General features: G+C 38.7%; 1 protein-coding gene across 2 annotated transcripts in view; it reads left to right on the top strand.

Moving 5' to 3' along the window:
• Positions 1–1,382: 1,382 nt before the first annotated feature.
• LOC148970773 (urokinase plasminogen activator surface receptor-like) overlaps positions 1,383–27,248 on the top strand; it is a 44,466-nt gene continuing 18,600 nt past the window's right edge. The window contains exons 1-3 of one of the 2 annotated variants that reach the window (XM_089123532.1): positions 1,383–1,556; positions 1,635–1,757; positions 1,914–2,036. In XM_089123532.1, the coding sequence (XP_088979658.1) occupies positions 1,505–1,556; positions 1,635–1,757; positions 1,914–2,036 (298 nt within the window). In that variant the 5' untranslated portion in view covers positions 1,383–1,504. The remainder of the gene's footprint in view (positions 1,557–1,634; positions 1,758–1,913; positions 2,037–27,248) is intronic. The other variant, XM_089123533.1, reaches the window with a different exon arrangement.

The following is a 27,248-nucleotide window of genomic DNA, read 5'->3' as shown; positions in this document are numbered from 1 at the left end:
ATTTATCTCTTGGTTGCAAGTTCTGTTCGACCCTGCACAAATATAATTCACACTTGAGATACAATGAGCTATTAAAATGTTTCCATGCTGCTTGCTTCTTTGTTAAACACAGAACAATATGTCCTCACACTAAGCTTACATTACTTATGCATTTCTAACAGTTTAGTTATACCTTAAGCTTACTCTAACTTATGCATTTCTAACAGCTTGTTATATCTTTAACAATGTCCTTTGGATTACATGAACATCTTCCTTTAAATGCTTATGAGTATATGTTAGATGATAGTAATATTTCCCTTTAAATGCTCATGAATACCTCTTCTCCAACGTTAGTAAAAGTTACACACACATCTATCACATCTTAATGAAATAAAAGAAAACATATAAAAGAAAATAAAGATCATATATGAAAGAAAAGAAACTTGTATAAATGTAAATGCAAAATTAGCCATTACACTCCCCACCCCCTTCCCCCTAAACCTACCCAAGGGGTTTTCAGTGCGTAGCATATGCATGCAAAAAACATTTTTGGTGTATAAATGCCACGAGAAATGACAATCGTGGTATAGATACGCACTTTCATGAGATTGTGTTGGTTTTGCCACTGTATTTCTTTTAAAGGGCCTTGTTTTAACACTATATCCTAATCCCACCAAAACCACACACACCCGCACATATATACTTAGGCCTACGATGCTTTTGGGAAATGCTGGCCAAAACTATTTGTGTTTTATGGTGAGTAAAGTTACACAATCTTATTTGTACATCACTACATTTTAAAATCACACAAAATGCCACTTTAGAATTAAAAATTGCGAGCTTGCCAGTACTCGCCAAGCAGTGATAAAATGAAAACATGCTCCACGTCAGAGTTCACACCACTAACCAATGAGAATCATTGTGGGCAGGGAAAGCAAATGCACCCAGATGCACCCCACCAAAATCTGCAGGCTACAGCCAGGTGCTTCTCGGTTATTTTACTAGCAGTTCTTTCCTCACCAGAAGACAAAAGAAACGCGAATTTACTGTCCCGTTAGGCCTATCAGAGTTTAACCAGCCAGAAGAGCCTCACAATGGATTTATAGCAAACAGCTACAACTTTACAACTTTTTTTTTTTTACAACCAGCATTACAACTTTTTGTCTTTATATTTTTGTCTCAAATTTTTATTTAAAACCATTAACTTACATTAGCCTACTATCATCCATTGATTAAAACTGATCTTTAGTTATTCTGGAGGAGAAAATAAAATTACGTTTTATTAACAAAGTTCGGGATGAGCACGTTCAGATAATTAACGGGTGGAGAGCACTGAGCAATCAGTGGGTGTTTAGACCCCAAATCTGCATTCAATTTTTAATTTTATGTAAATGTGTGAACTTGTGAACTGTGGGTGTTTGAGTTTGTCAAGTTGTGTGGGACTTCACAAAGTTTCTTTGTTAACTCCACCCCTTTCAGAACACGCATAAAAGGAACAAAAACATTATTATTTCACTCTGTTCACATGATGGATCTGAGAGTGTCTGTTGTTCTTCTTTTAGTTTTTCTCACTGGAGGTAAAAAAAAACACCAGCAAGTATATTGAATGTATTATTTCATACACTGATTTCACTAAATGTCTCTCTGTTTTTAAGGCTATTCTCTCAAGTGTTACAAGTGTTCATCTAATTTGATGGGTTCCTGTGACAAGGAAGACCCGGAGACATGTCCATATGGAAATTATAAATGTGGAAGCAGTACAAAGGAAATAGCATATGGTATGAAGTGGAAATTTACTGAAAGTGATAATATGAAGTATTAGTATAGGTTCATCTCATCACATAATTGTCATTACTTGTCAATTGCAAGAGGAAATTGATTTCTGGAATTGTTTCATTAGCCTATTATATAGGAATTTTCTCTTTTTTTTGCAGGTATGACTGAGGTGACTTCCACAACAAAAGGGTGTATAAATAACTGTGTACCAGGGCGCCAAAAGATATTGGGAGTGACATGGTCTGTCGAGTGCTGTAGCATTAATCTTTGCAATGCACCAGGTAGTAGTCGTCTTTATTTGACTGTGTGCTAATCTACATTTACATGTATTCCCAATTTTTCCACAACGATTATTATAATTCAAACACAAGTGATTGTTCAGAATGCGCACAGAATCTAATTTCTGTATATTAAACTAGAAAAGTGTGAAAAGAAGTTTTTTGGAATTTGTCAAGTGCTTTTTGAGAGTTTGTACTTTGTATTGTTTTGAAAAAACTGATTAAATTGATCAACGATAAACATGCCATTTTATTAACCACTATTATTATAATTATTAGGGCCCAAGCCCTGAAAGGGCGAAGGCCCTATTGTTTTCCTTAGGATTATTATTATTATTAGGGCCCAAGCCCTGAAAGGGCGAAGGCCCTATTGTTTTCCTAAGGATTATTTATTATTATTATTTTGTAACCTTTTGGGCATTTTTGGGGCCCTTAACGTGCTCGAAAACTCTTGAAACTTTGCACATGGGTCAGAACCCGCGGCCATCAGGGCCGGGCTGAAGATGGTACCCGGGCGTGGCAGGGGGGCTAGACAGCGCCCCCTGGAACGGGGTCCGAACACTTGGTCCATAAATCAAACACGCTTGCATGTAATAATATGAAACTCGGTACACATGTTGATCTCATCGTTTCATCTATACCTCGTGCTTTTACTTTTTACCCCAGCCCAACAGGAAGTCGGCTATTTAGGGTTGTTCGTAAAACACTCGCAATGGAATTTTTAATACTCCTCCTAGAGCTTTGATCCAAATTCGACGAAACTCGGTCAGCGTGAAGTCAAGACATTGAGGATGAAAGTTTGCGAGGGGATTTTTGATATCTCGAACGGTTTGGCCGTGGCGAGGAAACAAAATTATGGCGAGAAACGTGAAACAGGAAGTGTGTTATAACTTCAGCACACATCAACCGATCTTGATGAAACTTCAGCAGTGTGTTCGCTGTAAGAGGACGATCACATGGATGTGACTATTGTGAGTCAAAGTTATAGCGCCACCAACTGGCAGCAGGAAGTGTGTCATTTTCAAAATGCTTTGAAATCACCCTCTAATTTTAACTCGATTTGCTTCAAACTTCATCTGTATAATGCAAATACATGGCAGATGAAGACCTGTAAATGGATTCTTGATATCTTTGAAACTGTTGCCGTGGCAACGCATCAAACTTTACCATTCTTTTAGGATGCTTTTGAGACTCTTAGCATGCTTCAAATTGCATGAAACTCGACAGACACATCACATTTATTAGCCAGTAGACATGTGCAACGTTTCAGAAACGGGTGTGGTGAGGGCTCAGTAGCGCCACCTTTTGACAAAAGTGGGGTTGTTAGTTTTATCTACAGTTACAAAAATCAGTATGTATATTGTACTCCTCGAGCCGGACAACTTTCTAATTGACACTCATTAGCTAGGACCCACAGAAAGTCAGATATGTTTGTTTGAATGTAGAGAAAATCTCAGAATTTTGCCAGTCTCTCAGTGTCTCTCTGTGTGAGTGAGAGGAGGGGCGCCTGTCAGGTTAATTTTAACCCTTTATTTGCTGTGTGCAACTTCTCTGGCATTTTCGGGGGCCTTAACATCCTCTAAAACTCTTGAAACTTTGCACACGGGTCAGAACCCATGGCCATCAGGGCCGGGCTGAAGCTGGTAACCGGGCGTGGCAGGGCGGCTCGACAGCGCCCCCTGGACTGGGATTCAAAAATTTGTCCATAAATCAAACACACTTGCATGAATTAATATGAAACTCGGTACAATTAAAGATCACATCAGGCCAAACAACTTTCGTGCTCTAAGTTTTATGACAGTTCAAATGGAAGTTATTTATGAATTGTGAATTATGGGTTGTTTGAATAATTGTCCTAGGAGAAATACATCAAATCACAAGGCATGTGTTTACCAATCACAACCAAACTCGGTGTGCATGAAGTCAAGACATTGAGGATGCTCAATTCCGGACGGATTTTTGATATCTCGAACGGACTGGCCGTGGCGAGGAAATGAATTTTATGACTAAAAAAGGACACATAAAGTGTGTTATAACTTTGCTCAATTTACCTACAGTTACAAAACTTACCACGTATATTGTTCTCGTCAAGCCGATCAACTTTCCAATTTAAAGTCATTCGCTCTGAGCAACAGAAAGTCAGATATTGTAGTTTGAATGGATTTATTTCCCCTGCGATTCTCTCTCTCTCTCTCTCTCTCTCTCTCTCTCTCTCTCTCTCTCTCTGTGTGTGTGTGTGTGTGTGTGTGTGTGTGGGTGTGTGTGTCTGTGTGGGGAGGGGAGGGCTGTTGTCTGTGTTTATGTGTGTGTGTGTGTGGCTGGCTGCGATTTTTCCTACAAGTCCTTGTCTCTAAGTCCTTGTCTTTTTGCATAACAATTTTGCATAACAATATTTTTAAATGACAAAATAGGCATATAACCCCCATCTTTTAAATGTATAGTTTGCTTTAAATAAAAGTAAGATTGTATTTGTAATTGAAGTTGAATGAATTTAAAATTCATGTGCTATATTTCAATATATTTGTTTTCCTTAAGATTTTAAAACACTAACTTCATTCTTATCTGAATTACAAATATTTGTTTCTGTATAAAATAATACTCTGACTAAAAACACATTTGATGTTTTTTTTTTTGGATTTTTATTTACATGTATTTATGTGTGTGTGTGTGTGTGTGTGTGTGTGTGTGTGTGTGCGTGCGTGTGTGTGTGTGTGTGTGTGTGTGTGTGTGTGTATAAAGTGCAGGGGTTTTTTTAGATAAAGTAGAATTTCTATAACTATGTGTTGAACTAATAAATCACTCTTGTGTGTGTTAAACACAATCTACTTAATACAGACAACTTCATTATAAAGATAAATAACAAATCCAAAAAATATATGATTATAATCTATGACAAAAAAAGCCATTACAAACTATATTAATGGAAAATACACATTGCTCTTTGTATTGTTGTAAAATATTCATGAAAAACAAGATAACAAAAATCAAAAAGATAAATTATTTTAGATATAGCCATGTTTTAAATGTATAGCAGAGATGTTAATTGAGGCAGCAACATACAAACTTTCTAGAACAACATGGACCTGAATAGCTGGTTTTTATGGAGGACAGTGAAGAGGAAGAGGGTGCAAATCAAACAGCTCATTCTCAGACTACACAGCAAACAGCTTAAGTTTTTAGTGCTTTGTTTGAGGTTTTTAGTGCTCTGTCCTATCTATTATCAACATATATTAGATAGAACAGAACAAGAAAGGCAATTAATAATCTGTCATTGCGTCACTGCATTATGATATGAAAGGCTCAGTACAGTATGGCACAAAACGCTTATGCGCATCCCGAGTGGAGAATGATGCGCTTAAAGCCACATGGAGTTACAGCGCACAGCGCATCGAGTCCGCATTGATGCAAGCTCTACAATACACTTCTTTTTGATAGTCAAAGCGGGGGTTACGTTTTTACACGTCGTACAGAATAACCCTAAAGGCACCAAGGTGGCGGTGCCACCGGCTTTATATTAAATATAAATATAGATGTGAGCAGCGATAAAGCGCCAAAGCCGGCGGTACCACCATCCCGGTGCCTTTGGGTAACTAAAGGCATCGGGGTTGCGGTGCCACCGGCTTGGGCCCGCAATCGCTGCTCGCAGCTATATTTATTATTAGGGCCCAAGCCCTGAAAGGGCGAAGGCCCTATTGTTTTCCTTGGGATTATTATTAGGGCCCAAGCCCTGAAAGGGCGAAGGCCCTATTGTTTTCCTTGCGATTATTTTTCTTCTCTATTATTATTATAATAATTATTATTTTACTACCTTTTGGGCACTTTTGGGGCCCTTAACGTGCTCGAAAACTCTTGAAACTTTGCACACGGGTCAGAACCCGCGGCCATCAGAGCCGGGCTGAAGCTGGTACCTGGGCGTGGCAGGGGGGCTCGTCAGCGCCCCCTGGAACGGGGTCCGAACACTCGGTCCATAACTCAAACACGCTTGCATGTAATAATATGAAACTCGGTACACATGTTGATCTCATCGTTTCATCTATACCTCGCGCTCTTACTTTTTACCCCAGCCCAACAGGAAGTCGGCTATTGAGGTTTGTTTGTAAAACGCTCGCAATGGTATTTGAAATACTCCTCCTAGAGCTTTGATCCACATTCGACGAAACTCGGTCAGCGTGAAGTCAAGACATTGAGGATGAAAGTTTGCGAGGGGATTTTTGATATCTCGAACGGTTTGTCCGTGGCGAGGAAACGAAATCATGGCGAGAAACGTGAAACAGGAAGTGTGTTATAACTTCAGCATACATTAACTGATCTTGATGAAACTTCAGCAGTGTGTTCGCTGTAAGAGGACGATCACATGGATGTGACTATTGTGAGTAAAAGTTATAGCGCCACCAACTGGCAGCAGGAAGTGTGTCACTTTCAAAATGCTTTGAAATCACCCTTTTATTTTTACCCGATTTGCTTCAAACTTCATCTGTATAATGTAAACATACGGCAGATGTAGACCTGTGAATGGATTCTTGATATCTTTGAAACTGTTGCCGTGGCGACGCATCAAACTTTGCCCTTCTTTTAGGATGCTTTTAGGATGCTTTTGAGACCCTTAGCATGCTTCAAATTGCATGAAACTCGACAGACACATCACATTTATTAGCCAGTAGACATATGCAAAGTTGCAGAAACGGGCGTGGTGAGGGCTCAGTAGCGCCACCTTTTGACAAAAGTGGGGTGGTTAGTTTTAACTAGAGTTACAAAAATTGGTATGTATATTGTACTCCTCGAGCCGGACAACTTTCTAATTGACACTTATTAGCTAGGACCCACAGAAACTCAGATATTTTTGTTTGAATATGGCCACTCTGAGCCTTTGGCTGGCTGGCTGGCTGTCTGTGTGTGTGTGTGTGTGCAGGGGGAGGGGGCTTAACCATTTCACTGCTGTGTGTATGACCTGCATAAAGAAAATACATTTCTCAAGCCTGGTATTTTTTAAATAAGTTTTTATTTTTATTTTTTATAAGTAAAGGCATATAACTAGTTTAATTGTAGTGAATTGACAATAGTTTTATATAATTAGTTTATTAATCAGATTAACTTGGTCAATAAACTTGGTCTGAAAATTTGGTCCATAAATCAAACACACTTGCATGTAATAATATGAAACTTGGTACACATATAGATCTCATCGTTTCATATATACTTCACACTCTTACTTTTTACCCCAGCCCAACAGGAAGTTGGCTATTTAGGGTTGTGTTTAAAACACATGCAATGTAATTTAAATTATTGCTCCTAGAGCACTGAACCAAATTCGACGAAACTCGATCAGCGTGAAGTCAAGACATTAAGGATGAAAAAGTGCCACGGGATTTTTGATATCTCGAACGGTTTGGCCGTGGCGAGGAAACGAAATTATGGCGAGAAACATGGAACAGGATGTGTGTTATAACTTCAGCATACATTAACTGATCTTGACGAAACTTCAGCAGTGTTTTCGCTGTAAGAGACCGATCACATGGATGTGACTATTGTGAGTCAAAGTTATAGCGCCACCAACTGGCAGCAGGAAGTGTGTCACTTTCAAAATGCCGTGGCAACGAAACAAACTTTAACATTATTTTTTGATGCTTTTGGGACTCTTAGCTTGCTTGAAATTGCTTGAAACTCAACAGATACATCACATTTATTAGCCAATAGACATGTGCAACTATGGCAAAAGATTAAAGTAATGTCAAAAAAGTAAACACTAAAAGCCTCATATCTTCTAAAAATGTAATTATACATCATTTGTTTCTAAATTAAATTATACAAATATTATAACTTCCCCAATTTTTCCTTTTTTTTCATTTAAGAATTGTGTTTACGTTCAAAAACAGCCAGAATTGTTGTAAAATTCATAAAAAAATAATAATCTGAGTCATACGTAGTGCTATACTGCCCTCTTGTGTTCAATATCAGGTAGGCCTATTGTGTATATTCCCACCGGTTAATCAACGTGTGACTCCGCTGGGACTTGGGAGCTTTTAAATCGCTTACTTAAAACCGAAAGTCAAAATACGGATGTCCGCACAAGACATTAATGGTGTGGAGTAGAGCGAGCATTTTAAATAAATTCCTATTAAGTAGGATTGAACTAAACAGAAAGAATGTTCACTCTGTTCTGCTGGTTCCTCGCTGGTGGATCATATGATTACTTTGTCATAATCTATGACAAAAATGCTATTATAAACCATATTAATAATAGATAATACACATTGCTCTTATTTTTGAAAAATACATTCATGAAAAACAAGATAACAAAAATCATTAAAAAAAAATATAGCCATGGCTGCTATAAAGCAACATATAATTGAAAGGCAATTAATAATCTGTCATTACGTCACTGCATTATGATATTACGGCTCCAATACGGTGCAGCACAAAGCACTTATGTGCATCCCGAGCGGAGAATGATGTGCTTGAAGCCACATGAAGTTACAGCGCATTGAGTCCGTATTGAAAAGTTCAAAGCACAAAGGAAATACATATTTATGAACAGTGTATTATACATTATCTATCTATGCAATAGTTTATTGAGCCTTTTCTTTTAAAGGTTTTAAATTTCAGTTACTGTGTGCGTGAAGAACAATTATAGTGCTCTGACTCTAGTGTTGTGATCTAACCGACAGCGTCCGACACCCGGTAGAAAGTAACACGATTAAGTTACAGCAATAAAGTCCAGCAAGAAAAAGTTTCTTCATTCGAAAATATAGACCTTTAGACCTTTATCTTAAAGATCCAGTATAATAGGATTAACATTGAATCATTGAAGATCGTTTCATCATTGACTGTAACCGAATGTGACGTGCTGTTTGAATGCTGAATGGAGAATGACTGACAGGCGCAGAGAGGGAAAAGTTTGTGTTCTTGAATTTAATGACTTAAATATTAATTTCTATATCACATAATAGCTTCAGAACACTAATAATACAGTACACAAAAACTTTATGGTACTTTAGAAAGTTTTTGTGCCTTTGTGCCTAACAGAATAGTATATGCACAATATAGAATTTGAATCAGCCTCGTCAAAGATGGCAGTGTCAGAGCCGATACCGATCCTGAGTATCTAATCGGCGCACTTCTTTTCAACAGTCAAATTGAAATTGAAATTGCTTGAAACTCAACAGATACATCACATTTATTAGCCAGTAGACGTGCAAAGTTTCAGAAACGGGCAATGTGCAAGGACTAAATAGCGCCACCTTTTGACAAAAGTGGGGTTGTTAGTTTTATCTACAGTTACAAAAATCGGTATATACATTGTACTCCTCAAGCCGGACAACTTTCTAATACATAGTCATTAGCTCGGACCAAGAGGAAGTCAGATATTTTGGTTTGAATATGGTGAGCCTCTCTCTGAGCCTACGTCCCTGTATGGCAAGCCCTTTTAACATTTAAAAGCTAAGTTTGCCTGTCCGGAATTAACATTGTAGATATCAACAACGTCTTTCTGTCTATTCGTAATTACATTTTGGATAGTTTGTATTATCATTTAAGACATCTGTAACATAATTGTGACTAGTCGAAATGACAGAGTATGGCAAGCCGTTTTAACATTTAATCATAAAAGGGCCAAAGCCTTCGGCACCGCTACCCGGGTGCCTTTAGGTAACTAAAGGAACCGGGGTTGCGGTGCCACCGGCTTGGGCCCGCCATCGCTGCTCGCAGCTATATTTATTATTATTATTATTATTTATACGACTATTTGGGCACTTTTGGGGCCCTTAACATGCTCAAAAACTCTTGAAACTTTGCACACGGGTCAGAATCCGCGGCCATCAGGGCTGGGCTGAAGATGGTACCCGGGCGTGGCAGGGGGGCTAGACAGCGCCCCCTGGAACGGGGTCCGAAAACTTGGTCCATAACTCAAACACGCTTGCATGTAATAATATGAAACTCGGTACACATGTTGATCTCATCGTTCATATATACCTCAAACTATTACTTTTTACCCCAGCCCAACAGGAAGTCGGTTATTTAGGGTTGTTCATAAAACACTCGCAATGGAATTTGAAGTACTCCTCCTAGAGAATTCAAACACACGGCACGAAACTCAGTCAGCATGAAGTCAAGGCATTGAGGATGAAAGTTTGCGAGGGGATTTTTGATATCTCGAACGGTTTGGCCGTGGCGAGGAAACGAACTTATGGCGATAATCGTGAAACAGGAAGTGTGTCAGAACTTCAGCATACATTAACTGATCTTGATGAAACTTCAGCAGTTTGTTTGCTGTAAGAGGACGATCACATGGATGTGAATATTGTGAGTCAAAGTTATAGCGCCACCAACTGGCAGCAGGAAGTGTGTCACTTTCAAAATGCTTTGAAATCACCCTCTTATTTTTACCCGATTTGCTTCAAACTTAATCTGTATAATGTAAATACATAGCAGATGAAGACCTGTGAATGGATTCTTGATATCTTTGATACTGTTGCCGTGGCAACGCATCAAACTTTAAAATTCTTTTTTTTTGATGATTTTGAGACTCTTAGCGGCTTTTGGGGCCCTTAACGGGTTTGAAAACTCTTGAAACTTTGCACACAGGTCAGATCCCACAGCCATCAGAGCCGGGCTGAAGATGGTACCTGGGTGTGGCAGGGGGGCTAGACAGCGCCCCCTGGAACGGGGTCCGAACACTTGGTCCATAACTCAAACACGCTTGCATGTAATAATATGAAACTCGGTACACATGTTGATCTCATCGTTCATATATACCTCAAACTATTACTTTTTACCCCAGCCCAACAGGAAGTCGGCTATTGAGGTTTGTTTGTAAAACGCTCGCAATGGAATGTGCAATACTCCTCCTAGAGAATTCAAACACACGGCACGAAACTCGGTCAGCATGAAGTCAAGGCATTGAGGATGAAAGTTTACGAGGGGATTTTTGATATCTCGAACGGTTTGGCCGTGGCGAGGAAACGAAATTATGGCGAGAAACGTGAAACAGGAAGTGTGTTATAACTTCAGCATACATTAACTGATCTTGATGAAACTTCAGCAGTGTGTTCGCTGTAAGAGGACGATCACATGGATGTGACTATTGTGAGTCAAAGTTATAGCGCCACCAACTGGCAGCAGGAAGTGTGTCACTTTCAAAATGCTTTGAAATCACCCTTTTATTTTTACCCGATTTGCTTCAAACTTCATCTGTATAATGTAAATATACGGCAGATGTAGACCTGTGAATGGATTCTTGATATCTTTGAAACTGTTGCCGTGGCAACGCATCAAACTTTACCATTCTTTTAGGATGCTTTTGAGACCCTTAGCATGCTTCAAATCGCATGAAACTCGACAGACACATCACATTTATTAGCCAGTAGACATGTGCAAAGTTTCAGAAACGGGCGTGGTGAGGGCTCAGTAGCACCACCTTTTGACAAAAGTGGGGTTGTTAGTTTTAACTAGAGTTACAAAAATCGGTATGTATATTGTACTCCTCGAGCCGGACAACTTTCTAATTGACACTCATTAGCTAGGACCCACAGAAAGTCAGATATCTTTGTTTGAATGTAGAGAAAATCTTAGAATTTTGCCAGTCTCTCAGTGTCTCTCTGTGTGAGTGAGAGGAGGGGCGCCTGTCAGGTTAATTTTAACCCTTTATTTGCTGTGTGCGACTTCTCTGGCATTTTCGGGGGCCTTAACATCCTCTAAAACTCTTGAAACTTTGCACACGGGTCAGAACCCATGGCCATCAGGGCCGGGCTGAAGCTGGTCATCGGGCGTGGCAGGGCGGCTCGACAGCGCCCCCTGGACTGGGATTCGAACATTTGTCCATAAATCAAACACACTTGCGTGAATTAATATGAAACTCGGTACAATTATAGATCACATCAGGCCAAACAACTTTCGTGCTCTAAGTTTTACGACAATTAAAATGGAAGTTGAGAATTATGGGTTGTTTGAATAGTTGTCCTAGGAGAAATACATCAAATTACAACGCATGTGTTTACCAATCACAACCAAACTCGGTGTGCAAGAAGTCAAGACATTGAGGATGAAAGTTTGTGAGGGGATTTTTGATATCTCAAACGGTTTGGCCGTGGCGAGGAAACCAAAATATGGCGAGAAACGTGAAACAGGAAGTGTGTTATAACTTCAGCATACATTAACATATCTTGATGAAACTTCATCAGTGTGTTCGCTGTAAGAGGACGATCACATGGATGTGACTATTTCGAGTCAAAGTTATAGCGCCACCAACTGGCAGCAGGAAGTGTGTCACTTTCAAAATGCTTTGAAATCAACCTCTTATTTTCACCCGATTTGCTTCAAACTTCATCTGTATAATGTAAATACATGGCAGATGAAGACCTGTGAATGGATTCTTGATATCTTTGATACTGTTGCTGTGGCAACGCATCAAACTTTAAAATTCTTTTTTTTTTTGGATGATTTTGAGACTCTTAATGGCTTTTGAGGCCCTTATCGGGTTTGAAAACTCTTGAAACTTTGCACACAGGTCATATCCCACAGCCATCAGGCGCGGGCTGAAGATGGTACCTAGGCGTGGCAGGGGGGCTAGACAGCGCCCCCTGGAACGGGGTCCGAAAACTTGGTCCATAAATCAAACACGCTTGCATGTAATAATATGAATGAAAAACTTCATCTGTATAATGTAAACAGATGAAAAACTTCATCTGTATAATGATGAAAAACAGATGAAAAACTTCATCTGTATAATGTAAACATACGGTAGATGTAGACCTGGGAATGGATTCTTGATATCTTTTAAACTGTTGCCGTGGCAAAGCTTCAAACTTTGAAATTATTTTAGGATGCTTTTGAGACTCTTAGCATGCTTGAAATTGCATGAAACTCAACAGACACATCACATTTATTAGCCAGTAGACATGTGCAAAGTTTCAGAAACGGGCATGGTGCAGGGACTAAATAGCGCCACCTTTTGACAAAAGTGGGGTTGTTATTTTTATCTACAGTTACAAAAATCGTTATATACATTGTACTCCTCAAGCCAGACAACTTTCTAATTCATAGTCATTAGCTCAGACCAAGAGGAAGTCAGATATTTTGGTTTGAATATGGTGAGACTCTCTCTGAGCCTACGTCCGTGTATGGCAAGCCCTTTTAACATTTAAAAGCTAAGTTTGCCTATCCGGAAATTAACATTGTAGATATCAACAATGTCTTTCTGTCTAGTCGTAATTACATTTTGGACAGTTTGTATTATCATTTAAGATATCTGTAACATAATTGTGACTAGTCAAAATGACAGACTATGGCAAGCCGTCTTAACATTTAATCATGAAAGGGCCAAAGCCTTCGGCACCGCCACCCCGGTGCCTTTAGGTAACTAAAGGAGCCAGGGGTTGCGGTGCCACCGGCTTGGGCCCGCCATCGCTGCTCGCAGCTATATTTCTTCTTTAGTATTATTATTATTTTGCTACCTTTTGGGCACTTTTGGGGCCCTTAACGTGCTCGAAAACTCTTGAAACTTTGCACACGGGTCAGAACCCGCGGCCATCAGAGCCGGGCTGAAGATGGTACCCGGGCGTGGCAGGGCAGCTCGTCAGCGCCCCCTGGAACGGGGTCCGAACACTTGGTCCATAACTCAAACACGCTTGTATGTAATAATATGAAACTCGGTACACACGTTGATCTCATCGTTTCATCTATACCTCGCGCTCTTACTTTTTACCCCAGCCCAACAGGAATTTGGCTATTGAGGTTTGTTTGTAAAACGCTCGCAATGGAATGTCAAATACTCCTCCTAGAGCTTTGATCCACATTCGACGAAACTCGGTCAGCGTGAAGTCAAGACATTGAGGATGAAAGTTTGCGAGGAGATTTTTGATATCTCGAACGGTTTGTCCGTGGCGAGGAAACGAAATCATGGCGAGAAACGTGAAACAGGAAGTGTGTTATAACTTCAGCATACATTAACTGATCTTGATGAAACTTCAGCAGTATGTTCGCTGTAAGAGGACGATCACATGGATGTGACTATTGTGAGTCAAAGTTATAGCGCCACCAACTGGCAGCAGGAAGTGTGTCACTTTCAAAATGCTTAGATATCACCCTTTTATTTTTACCCGATTTGCTTCAAACTTCATATGTATAATGTAAACATGCGGCAGATGTAGACCTGTGAATGGATTCTTGATATCTTTGAAACTGTTGCCGTGGCGACGCATCAAACTTTACCCTTCTTTTAGGATGCTTTTAGGATGCTTTTGAGACCCTTAGCATGCTTCAAATTGCATGAAACTCGACAGACACATCACATTTATTAGCCAGTAGACATGTGCAAAGTTGCAGAAACGGGCGTGTTGAGGGCTCAGTAGCGCCACCTTTTGACAAAAGTGGGGTGGTTAGTTTTAACTAGAGTTACAAAAATTGGTATGTATATTGTACTCCTCGAGCCGGACAACTTTCTAATTGACACTTATTAGCTAGGACCCACAGAAACTCAGATATTTTTGTTTGAATATGGCCACTCTGAGCCTTTGGCTGGCTGGCTGGCTGGCTGTCTGTGTGTGTGTGTGTGTGTGCAGGGGGAGGGGGCTTAACCATTTCACTGCTGTGTGTATGACCTGCATAAAGAAAATACATTTCTCAAGCCTGGTATTTTTTAAATAAGTTTTTATTTTTATTTTTTATAAGTAAAGGCATATAACTAGTTTAATTGTAGTGAATTGACAATAGTTTTATATAATTAGTTTATTAATCAGATTAACTTGGTCAATAAACTTGGTCTGAAAATTTGGTCCATAAATCAAACACACTTGCATGTAATAATATGAAACTTGGTACACATATAGATCTCATCGTTTCATATATACTTCACACTCTTACTTTTTACCCCAGCCCAACAGGAAGTTGGCTATTTAGGGTTGTGTTTAAAACACATGCAATGTAATTTAAATTATTGCTCCTAGAGCACTGAACCAAATTCGACGAAACTCGATCAGCGTGAAGTCAAGACATTAAGGATGAAAAAGTGCCACGGGATTTTTGATATCTCGAACGGTTTGGCCGTGGCGAGGAAACGAAATTATGGCGAGAAACATGGAACAGGATGTGTGTTATAACTTCAGCATACATTAACTGATCTTGATGAAACTTCAACAGTGTTTTCGCTGTAAGAGACCGATCACATGGATGTGACTATTGTGAGTCAAAGTTATAGCGCCACCAACTGGCAGCAGGAAGTGTGTCACTTTCAAAATGCTTTGAAATCACTCTCTTATTTTTAACCGATTTGCTTTAAACTTCATCTGTATAATGTAAATACACGGCAGATGTAGACCTGTGAATGAATTTTTGATATCTTTGATACTGTTGCCGTGGCAACGAAACAAACTTTAACATTATTTTTTGATGCTTTTGGGACTCTTAGCATGCTTGAAATTGCTTGAAACTCAACAGATACATCACATTTATTAGCCAATAGACATGTGCAACTATGGCAAAAGATTAAAGTAATGTCAAAAAAGTAAACACTAAAAGCCTCATATCTTCTAAAAATGTAATTATACATCATTTGTTTCTAAATTAAATTATACAAATATTATAACTTCCCCAATTTTTCCTTTTTTTTCATTTAAGAATTGTGTTTACGTTCAAAAACAGCCAGAATTGTTGTAAAATTCATAAAAAAATAATAATCTGAGTCATACGTAGTGCTATACTGCCCTCTTGTGTTCAATATCAGGTAGGCCTATTGTGTATATTCCCACCGGTTAATCAACGTGTGACTCCGCTGGGACTTGGGAGCTTTTAAATCGCTTACTTAAAACCGAAAGTCAAAATACGGATGTCCGCACAAGACATTAATGGTGTGGAGTAGAGCGAGCATTTTAAATAAATTCCTATTAAGTAGGATTGAACTAAACAGAAAGAATGTTCACTCTGTTCTGCTGGTTCCTCGCTGGTGGATCATATGATTACTTTGTCATAATCTATGACAAAAATGCTATTATAAACCATATTAATAATAGATAATACACATTGCTCTTATTTTTGAAAAATACATTCATGAAAAACAAGATAACAAAAATCATAAAAAAAAAATATAGCCATGGCTGCTATAAAGCAACATATAATTGAAAGGCAATTAATAATCTGTCATTACGTCACTGCATTATGATATTACGGCTCCAATACGGTGCAGCACAAAGCACTTACGTGCATCCCGAGCGGAGAATGATGTGCTTGAAGCCACATGAAGTTACAGCGCATTGAGTCCGTATTGAAAAGTTCAAAGCACAAAGGAAATACATATTTATGAACAGTGTATTATACATTATCTATCTATGCAATAGTTTATTGAGCCTTTTCTTTTAAAGGTTTTAAATTTCAGTTACTGTGTGCGTGAAGAACAATTATAGTGCTCTGACTCTAGTGTTGTGATCTAACCGACAGCGTCCGACACCCGGTAGAAAGTAACACGATTAAGTTACAGCAATAAAGTCCAGCAAGAAAAAGTTTCTTCATTCGAAAATATAGACCTTTAGACCTTTATCTTAAAGATCCAGTATAATAGGATTAACATTGAATCATTGAAGATCGTTTCATCATTGACTGTAACCGAATGTGACGTGCTGTTTGAATGCTGAATGGAGAATGACTGACAGGCGCAGAGAGGGAAAAGTTTGTGTTCTTGAATTTAATGACTTAAATATTAATTTCTATATCACATAATAGCTTCAGAACACTAATAATACAGTACACAAAAACTTTATGGTACTTTAGAAAGTTTTTGTGCCTTTGTGCCTAACATAGAATAGTATATATGCACAATATAGAATTTGAATCAGCCTCGTCAAAGATGGCAGTGTCAGAGCCGATACCGATCCTGAGTATCTAATCGGCGCACTTCTTTTCAACATTCAAATTTGAAATTGAAATTGCTTGAAACTCAACAGATACATCACATTTATTAGCCAGTAGACATGTGCAAAGTTTCAGAAACGGGCATAGTGCAAGGACTAAATAGCGCCACCTTTTGACAAAAGTGGGGTTGTTAGTTTTATCTACAGTTACAAAAATCGCTATATACATTGTACTCCTCAAGCCGGACAACTTTCTAATACATAGTCATTAGCTCGGACCAAGAGGAAGTCAGATATTTTGGTTTGAATATGGTGAGCCTCTCTCTGAGCCTACGTCCCTGTATGGCAAGCCCTTTTAACATTTAAAAGCTAAGTTTGCCTGTCCGGAATTAACATTGTAGATATCAACAACGTCTTTCTGTCTATTCGTAATTACATTTTGGATAGTTTGTATTATCATTTAAGATATCTGTAACATAATTGTGACTAGTCGAAATGACAGAGTATGGCAAGCCGTTTTAACATTTAATCATAAAAGGGCCAAAGCCTTCGGCACCGCCACCCGGGTGCATATAGGTAACTAAAGGAACCGGGGTTGCGGTGCCACCGGCTTGGGCCCGCCATCGCTGCTCGCAGCTATATTTAGGGCCCAAGCCCTGAAAGGGCGAAGGCCCTATTGTTTTCCTTAGGATTATTATTATTAGGGCCCAAGCCCTGAAAGGGCGAAGGCCCTATTGTTTTCCTTAGGATTATTCTTTTCTATTATTATTATTATTATTATTTTTCTTACGACTATTCGGGCACTTTTGGGGCCCTTAACATGCTCGAAAACTCTTGAAACTTTGCACACGGGTCAGAACCCGCGGCCATCAGAGTCGGGCTGAAGATGGTACCTGGGCGTGGCAGGGGGGCTCGTCAGCGCCCCCTGGAATGGGGTCCGAACACTTGGTCCATAACTCAAACACGCTTGCATGTAATAATATGAAACTCGGTACGCATGTTGATCTCATCGTTTCATCTATACCTCGCGCTTTTACTTTTTACCCCAGCCCAACAGGAAGTCGGCTATTGAGGTTTGTTTGTAAAACGCTCGCAATGGTATTTGAAATACTCCTCCTAGAGCTTTGATCCAAATTCGACGATACTCGGTCAGCGTGAAGTCAAGACATTGAGGATGAAAGCTTGTGTGGGGATTTTTGATATCTCGAACGGTTTGGCCGTGGCGAGGAAACGAAATCATGGCGAGAAACGTGAAACAGGAAGTTTGTTATAACTTCAGCATACATTAACTGATCTTGATGAAACTTCAGCAGTATGTTCGCTGTAAGAGGACGATCACATGGATGTGACTATTGTGAGTCAAAGTTATAGCGCCACCAACTGGCAGCAGGAAGTGTGTCACTTTCAAAATGCTTTGATATCACCCTTTTATTTTTACCCGATTTGCTTCAAACTTCATATGTATAATGTAAACATACGGCAGATGTAGACCTGTGAATGGATTCTTGATATCTTTGAAACTGTTGCCGTGGCGACGCATCAAACTTTACCCTTCTTTTAGGATGCTTTTAGGATGCTTTTGAGACCCTTAGCATGCTTTAAATTGCATGAAACTCGACAGACACATCACATTTATTAGCCAGTAGACATGTGCAAAGTTGCAGAAACGGGCGTGGTGAGGGCTCAGTAGCGCCACCTTTTGACAAAAGTGGGGTTGTTAGTTTTATCTACAGTTACAAAAATCGGTATGTATATTGTACTCCTCGAGCCGGACAACTTTCTAATTGACACTCATTAGCTAGGACCCACAGAAAGTCAGATATGTTTGTTTGAATGTAGAGAAAATCTCAGAATTTTGCCAGTCTCTCAGTGTCTCTCTGTGTGAGTGAGAGGAGGGGGGCTTGTCAGGTTAATTTTAACCCTTTATTTGCTGTGTGCGACTTCTCTGGCATTTTCGGGGGCCTTAACAGCCTCGAAAACTCTTGAAACTTTGCACACGGGTCAGAACCCATGGCCATCAGGGCCGGGCTGAAACTGGTAACCGGGCGTGGCAGGGCGGCTCGACAGCGCCCCCTGGACTGGGATTCGAACATTTGTCCATAAATCAAACACACTTGCATGAATTAATATGAAACTCGGTACAATTATAGATCACATCAGGCCAAACAACTTTCGTGCTCTAAGTTTTATGACAGTTCAAATGGAAGTTATTTATGAATTATGAATTATGGGTTGTTTGAATAATTGTCCTAGGAGAAATACATCAAATCACAATGCATGTGTTTACCAATCACAACCAAACTCGGTGTGCATGAAGTCAAGACATTGAGGATGCTCAATTCCGGACGGATTTTTGATATCTAGAACGGTCTGGCCGTGGCGAGGAAATGAATTTTATGACTAAAAAAGGACACATAAAGTGTGTTATAACTTTGCTCAATTTACCTACAGTTACAAAACTTACCACGTATATTGTTCTCGTCAAGCCGATCAACTTTCCAATTTAAAGTCATTCGCTCTGAGCAACAGAAAGTCAGATATTGTAGTTTGAATGTATTTCTTTCCCCTGCGATTCTCTCTCTCTCTCTCTCTCTCTCTCTCTCTCTCTCTCTCTCTCTCTGTGTGTGTGTGGGTGTGTGTGTCTGTGTGGGGAGGGGAGGGCTGTTGTCTGTGTTTATGTGTGTGTGTGTGGCTGGCTGTGATTTTTCCTACAAGTCCTTGTTTCTAAGTCCTTGTCTTTTTGCATAACAATTTTGCATAACAATATTTTTAAATGACAAAATAGGCATATAACCCCCATCTTTTAAATGTATAGATTGCTTTAAATAAAAGTAAGATTGTATTTGTAATTGAAGTTGAATGAATTTAAAATTCATGTGCTATATTACAATATATTTGTTTTCCTTAAGATTTTAAAACACTAACTTCATTCTTATCTGAATTACAAATATTTGTTTCTGTATAAAATAATACTCTGACTAAAAACACATTTGATGTTTTTTTTTTTGGGTATTTTTATTTACATGTATTTATGTGTGTGTGTGTGTGTGTGTGTGTGTGTGTGTGTGTGTGTGTGTGTGTGTGTGTGTGTGTGTGTGTGTGTATAAAGTGCAGGGTTTTTTTTAGATAAAGTAGAATTTCTATAACTATGTGTTGAACTAATGAATCACTCTTGTGTGTGTTAAACACAATCTACTTAATACAGACAACTTCATTATAAAGATAAATAACAAATCCAAAAAATATATGATTATAATCTATGACAAAAAAAGCCATTACAAACTATATTAATGGAAAATACACATTGCTCTTTGTATTGTTGTAAAATATTCATGAAAAACAAGATAACAAAAATCAAAAAGATAAATTATTTTAGATATAGCCATGTTTTAAATGTATAGCAGAGATGTTAATTGAGACAGCAACATACAAACTTTCTAGAACAACATGGACCTGGATAGCTGGTTTTTATGGAGGACAGTGAAGAGGAAGAGGGTGCAAATCAAACAGCTCATTCTCAGACTACACAGCAAACAGCTTAAGTTTTTAGTGCTTTGTTTGAGGTTTTTAGTGCTCTGTCCTATCTATTATCAACATATAATAGATGGAACAGAACAAGAAAGGCAATTAATAATCTGTCATTGCGTCACTGCATTATGATATGAAAGGCTCAGTACAGTGTGGCACAAAACGCTTATGCGCATCCCGAGTGGAGAATGATGCGCTTAAAGCCACATGGGGTTACAGCGCACAGCGCATCGAGTCCGCATTGATGCAAGCTCTACAATACACTTCTTTTTGATAGTCAAAGCGGGGGTTACGTTTTACACGTCGTACAGAATAACCCTAAAGGCACCAAGGTGGCGGTGCCACCGGCTTTATATTAAATATAAATATAGCTGTGAGCAGCAATAAAGGGCCAAAGCCGGCGGTACCACCATCCCGGTGCCTTTGGGTAACTAAAGGCATCGGGTTGCGGTGCCACCGGCTTGGGCCCGCAATCGCTGCTCGCAGCTATATTTATTATTATTATTATTATTATTATTATTTATACGACTATTCGGGCACTTTTGGGGCCCTTAACATGCTCAAAAACTCTTGAAACTTAGCACACGGGTCAGAACCCGCGGCCATCAGGGCCGGGCTGAAGATGGTACCCGGGCGTGGCAGGGGGACTAGACAGCGCCCCCTGGAACGGGGTCCGAAAACTTGGTCCATAAATCAAACACGCTTGCATGTAATAATATGAAACTCGGTGCACATATAGATCTCATCGTACATATATACCTCATACTATTACTTTTAACCCCAGCCCAACAGGAAGTCGGTTATTTAGGGTTGTTCATAAAACACTCGCAATGGAATTTGAAGTACTACTCCTAGAGAATTCAAACACACGGCACGAAACTCGGTCAGCATGAAGTCAAGGCATTGAGGATGAAAGTTTGCGAGGGGATTTTTGATTTCTCGAACGGTTTGGCCATGGCGAGGAAACGAAATTATGGCGAGAAACGTGAAACAGGAAGTGTGTTATAACTTCAGCATACATTAACTGATCTTGATGAAACTTCAGCAGTGTGTTCGCTGTAAGAGGACGATCACATGGATGTGACTATTGTGAGTCAAAGGTATAGTGCCACCAACTGGTAGCAGGAAGTGTGTCACTTTCAAAATGCTTTGAACTCACCCTTTTATTTTTACCCGATGTGCTTCAAACTTAATCTGTATAATGTAAATACATAGCAGATGAAGACCTGTGAATGGATTCTTGATATCTTTGATACTGTTGCCGTGGCAACGCATCAAACTTTAAAATTCTTTTTTTTTATGATTTTGAGACTCTTAGCGGCTTTTGGGGCCCTTAACGGGTTTGAAAACTCTTGAAACTTTGCACACAGGTCAGATCCCACAGCCATCAGAGCCGGGCTGAAGATGGTACCTGGGTGTGGCAGGGGGGCTAGACAGCGCCCCCTGGAACGGGGTCCGAACACTTGGTCCATAAATCAAACACGCTTGCATGTAATAATATGAAACTCGGTACACATGTTGATGTCATCGTTTCATCTATACCTCAAGCTCTTACTTTTTACCCCAGCCAAACAGGAAGTCGGCTATTGAGGTTTGTTTGTAAAACGCTCGCAATGGAATGTGCAATACTCCTCCTAGAGAATTCAAACACACGGCACGAAACTCGGTCAGCATGAAGTCAAGGCATTGAGGATGAAAGTTTGCGAGGGGATTTTTGATATCTCGAACGGTTTGGCCGTGGCGAGGAAACAAAATTATGGCGAGAAACGTGAAACAGGAAGTGTGTTATAACTTCAGCATACATTAACTGATCTTGATGAAACTTCAGCAGTGTGCTCACTGTAAGAGGCTGATTACATGGATGTGACTATTGTGAGTCAAAGTTATAGCGCCACCAACTGGCAGCAGGTAGTGTGTCACTTTCAAAATGCTTTGATATCACCCTCTTATTTTTAACCGATTTGCTTCAAACTTCATCTGTATAATGTAAAAATACAGCAGATGTAGACCTGTGAATGGATTCTTGATATCTTTGATACTGTTGCTGTGGCAACAAACAAACTTTAACATTCTTTTTTGATACTTTTGGGACTCTTAGCATGCTTGAAATTGCTTGAAACAGATAGATACAGATAGCTCGACAGATACATCACATTTATTAGCCAGTAGGCATGTGCAACTTTGGCAAAAGATTAAAGTAATGTCAAAAAAGTAAACACTAAAAGCCTCATATCTTCTAAAAATGTAATTATACATCATTTGTTTCTAAATTAAATTATACAAATATTATAATTAAAGCAGTTTTTCCCTTTTTTCATTTAAGAATTATGTTTACGTTCAAAAACAGCCAGGTTGTAAAATTTAGAAGAAGAAAAAATAATCTGAGTCATACGTAGTGCTATACTGCCCTCTTGTGTTCAATATCAGTTAGGCCTATTGTGTATATTCCCACCGGTTAATCAACGTGTGACTCCGCTGGGACTCGGGAACTTTTAAATCGCTTACTTAAAACCGAAAGTCAAAATACAGATATCCGCACAAGACATTAATGTTGTGGAGTAGAGCAAGCATTTTAAATAAATTCCTATTAAGTAGGATTGAACTAAACAGAATGAACGTTCACTCTGTTCTGCTGGTTCCTCGCTGTTGGCGCGCACAGTTATGAATGCTTGTACAGCCATGAGTTTTAGTTTAATTTTAAAATTAGCGCAATTTCGGGATTTGTATTATTTGAATTTATTTAAAAAAAACACAATGTTGAGTTTTATTGTAACACTGTTTAATCGCGCCCACGGTTATATTTTGTATATTATATATAATTATAATGTATTTCTGTATAAAATAATACTACAATAAAAAACACATTTGTGACCGACCTGATCCAGCAAAATTAGTCACAGTGACCCAAATTTAAAAATTGAGATTTTGATATTAATGGAAAGAGGACACTGTAAGCTTTCAAATGATACCTTGGTCATACCTTGAATGGTTGTAAAGATATACAGATTTGAATTCTGGTCGTCTGCCCTTTTTTTCCAATTGAAAACCTAAGAAAATCGCTTTTAAAGTTTTTTTGCCCGTTTTTTTTTTTTTTTTTTTTTTTTTTTTTTATATCTTTCAAAATCCATAGCATTTTAAGGGATAAACTATTTATTTTATATAGCTTAATTTGACCAAATAGATTAACATATATAAATGCAATTTAACGAGGCTGAAACTCAACTTATTTTTAATTTTTTTGAAATAAATAATTAAAAGTCACTTTTTACAAAAATGTTCTAAAATCAGAAAGATTGAAGAGGAGTCAGAGAGAAATTCAGTTTTCATACGGATTAGCCCACATAAGCAGAGAGCAGTCTGTTTTCTTTCATTTTGAATGGTTGTCTTTAAAAGTAGACATTTCAATATATATGTCTGTGAGGATACCTTATACGCTGACTTTCGGTTCATGAGACAAGCTTCAGTTCACGTGCCGCGCGTCTCCGCGTCGTGATTAGGCCTAGCCTATTGTCTGCAATTTATTTCTTATTATTAAATCCTAGTAATTGGTTGATGAAACATTGATTTAAATTAAGATAATTATTTTAAAACGAAATTTACTTTAAAGAAAGGCTTTGTGCTTGCATGTTTAAGCTATGTGAAAGTTTTAGTGCTGCTTCCAGAGAACGGTCACGTTCGGATTGTTTTTCCTCATAAATGCGAACACGGAAAATAAAATAAAGATTTTATGTTCTGGAGAGAGTCAACCCTTCTTCATCCGGTGAGTATTACTTTTGGTTTGTGCAGTGTGGTTCACATAGGCCAATTTATTAAAATATTTAATTATCTGGGAATTGGATCTCCTCCATAATGCTGAAATTGCCCAATTTAAAAAAAAAATAGTAATAATTTAAGTTTTGTGGTGTAAGTCTACGTATTTTATAATGTTAACTTCAAATAATACTAATAGTAATTTAAAGATGTTGTAGCATTGGGTCTGGACGTGAAGGATAACTTCGGGAGTTGAAGGGACGTGTCGGTGTCGTGATTCTGTCTTCTCACACCGCGACACAGGTTCGTGGATCTGAGTGTCGCGATCGTTACAGCCTTACATAGGCTATATTCTTCTTGCAGATAAATATACTCACGCAGTTTAGGTTAGAAGCCTCCAGTGAGTTCAACGTTTCAGGGGATACCCGGGAAATGCTCAGAGGTGACGAGGGGAGTTGAGAAGAGCAATGTTTATTTCAGCGAATTTAAAGCTTTGACAACTTTAATCGTTATTTAAATACCTTTACTCAATTATCTCGACTACGAAACCCTGTGAGATTATTTTTGAATGTCTGTTCTTTGAAATTAGCAAAAATATATATATATATATATATTAGGGCCCAAGCCCTGAAAGGGCGAAGGCCCTATTGTTTTCCTTGCGATTATTTTTCTTTAGTATTATTATTATTTTACTACCTTTTGGGCACTTTTGGGGCCCTTAACGTGCTCGAAAACTCTTGAAACTTTGCACATCACATCACATTTATTAGCCAGTAGACATGTGCAACTATGGCAAAAGATTAAAGTAATGTCAAAAAAGTAAACACTAAAAGCCTCATATCTTCTAAAAATGTAATTATACATCATTTGTTTCTAAATTAAATTATACAAATATTATAACTTCCCCAATTTTTCCTTTTTTTCATTTAAGAATTATGTTTATGTTCAAAAACAGCCAGAATTGTTGTAAAATTCATAAAAAAATAATAATCTGAGTCATACGTAGTGCTATACTGCCCTCTTGTGTTCAATATCAGGTAGGCCTATTGTGTATATTCCCACCAGTTAATCAACGTGTGACTCCGCTGGGACTTGGAAGCTTTTAAATCGCTTACTTAAAACCGAAAGTCGAAATACGGATGTCCGCACAAGACATTAATGGTGTGGAGTAGAGCGAGCATTTTAAATAAATTCCTATTAAGTAGGATTGAACTAAACAGAAAGAATGTTCACTCTGTTCTACTGGTTCCTCGCTGGTGGATCATATGATTACTTTGTCATAATCTATGACAAAAATGCTATTATAAACCATATTAATAATAGATAATACACATTGCTCTTATTTTTGAAAAATACATTCATGAAAAACAAGATAACAAAAATCATAAAAAAATATAGCCATGGCTGCTATAAATGTTTGAAATGCATAGGACAGATGTTTAATGACGCAGCAACATATAATTGAAAGGCAATTAATAATCTGTCATTACGTCACTGCATTATGATATTACGGCTCCAATACGGTGCAGCACAAAGCACTTATGTGCATCCCGAGCGGAGAATGATGTGCTTGAAGCCACATGAAGTTACAGCGCAGTGAGTCCGTATTGAAAAGTTCAAAGCACAAAGGAAATACATATTTATGAACAGTGTATTATACATTATCTATCTATGCAATAGTTTATTGAGCCTTTTCTTTTAAAGGTTTTAAATTTCAGTTACTGTGTGCGTGAAGAACAATTATAGTGCTCTGACTCTAGTGTTGTAATCTAACCGACAGCGTCCGACACCCGGTAGAAAGTAACACGGTTAAGTTACAGTCCAGCAAGAAAAAGTTTCTTCATTCGAAAATATAGACATTTAGACCTTTATCTTAAAGATCCAGTATAATAGAATTAACATTCAATCATCTTGAAGATCGTTTCGTCATTGACTGTAACCGAATGTGACGTGCTGTTTGAATGCTGAATGGAGAATGACTGACAGGCGCAGAGAGGGAAAAGTTTGTGTTCTTGAATTTAATGACTTAAATATTAATTTCTATATCACATAATAGCTTCAGAACACTAATAATACAGTACACAAAAACTTTATGGTACTTTAGAAAGTTTTTGTGCCTTTGTGCCTAACATAGAATAGTATATATGCACAATATAGAATTTGAATCAGCCTCGTCAAAGATGGCAGTGTCAGAGCCGATACCGATCCTGAGTATCTAATCGGCGCACTTCTTTTCAACAGTCAAATTGAAATTGAAATTGAAATTGCTTGAAACTCAACAGATACATCACATTTATTAGCCAGTAGACATGTGCAAAGTTTCAGAAACGGGCATAGTGCAAGGACTAAATAGCGCCACCTTTTGACAAAAGTGGGGTTGTTAGTTTTATCTACAGTTACAAAAATCGCTATATACATTGTACTCCTCAAGCCGGATAAATCTTTCTAATCCATAGTCATTATCTCGGACCAAGAGGAAGTCAGATATTTTGGTTTGAATATGGTGAGCCTCTCTCTGAGCCTACGTCCCTGTATGGCAAGCCCTTTTAACATTTAAAAGCTAAGTTTGCCTGTCCGGAATTAACATTGTAGATATCAACAACGTCTTTCTGTCTATTCGTAATTACATTTTGGATAGTTTGTATTATAATTTAAGATATCTGTAACATAATTGTGACTAGTCGAAATGACAGAGTATGGCAAGCCGTTTTAACATTTAATCATAAAAGGGCCAAAGCCTTCGGCACCGCCACCCGGGTGCATTTAGGTAACTAAAGGAACCGGGGTTGCGGTGCCACCGGCTTGGGCCCGCCATCGCTGCTCGCAGCTATATTTAGGGCCCAAGCCCTGAAAGGGCGAAGGCCCTATTGTTTTCCTTAGGATTATTATTATTATTATTATTATTATTATTATTATTTATACGACTATTCGGGCACTTTTGGGGCCCTAAACATGCTCAAAAACTCTTGAAACTTAGCACACGGGTCAGAACCCGCGGCCATCAGGGCCGGGCTGAAGATGGTACCCGGGCGTGGCAGAGGGACTAGACAGCGCCCCCTGGAACGGGGTCCGAAAACTTGGTCCATAACTCAAACACGCTTGT

This window comes from Pimephales promelas, chromosome 19 (genome assembly GCF_988280905.1).
Source record: "Pimephales promelas chromosome 19, fPimPro1.hap1.1, whole genome shotgun sequence".
In the NCBI taxonomy this organism is placed as follows: Eukaryota; Metazoa; Chordata; class Actinopteri; order Cypriniformes; family Leuciscidae; genus Pimephales; species Pimephales promelas.
This window is presented reverse-complemented; position numbering and strand designations above follow the sequence as displayed.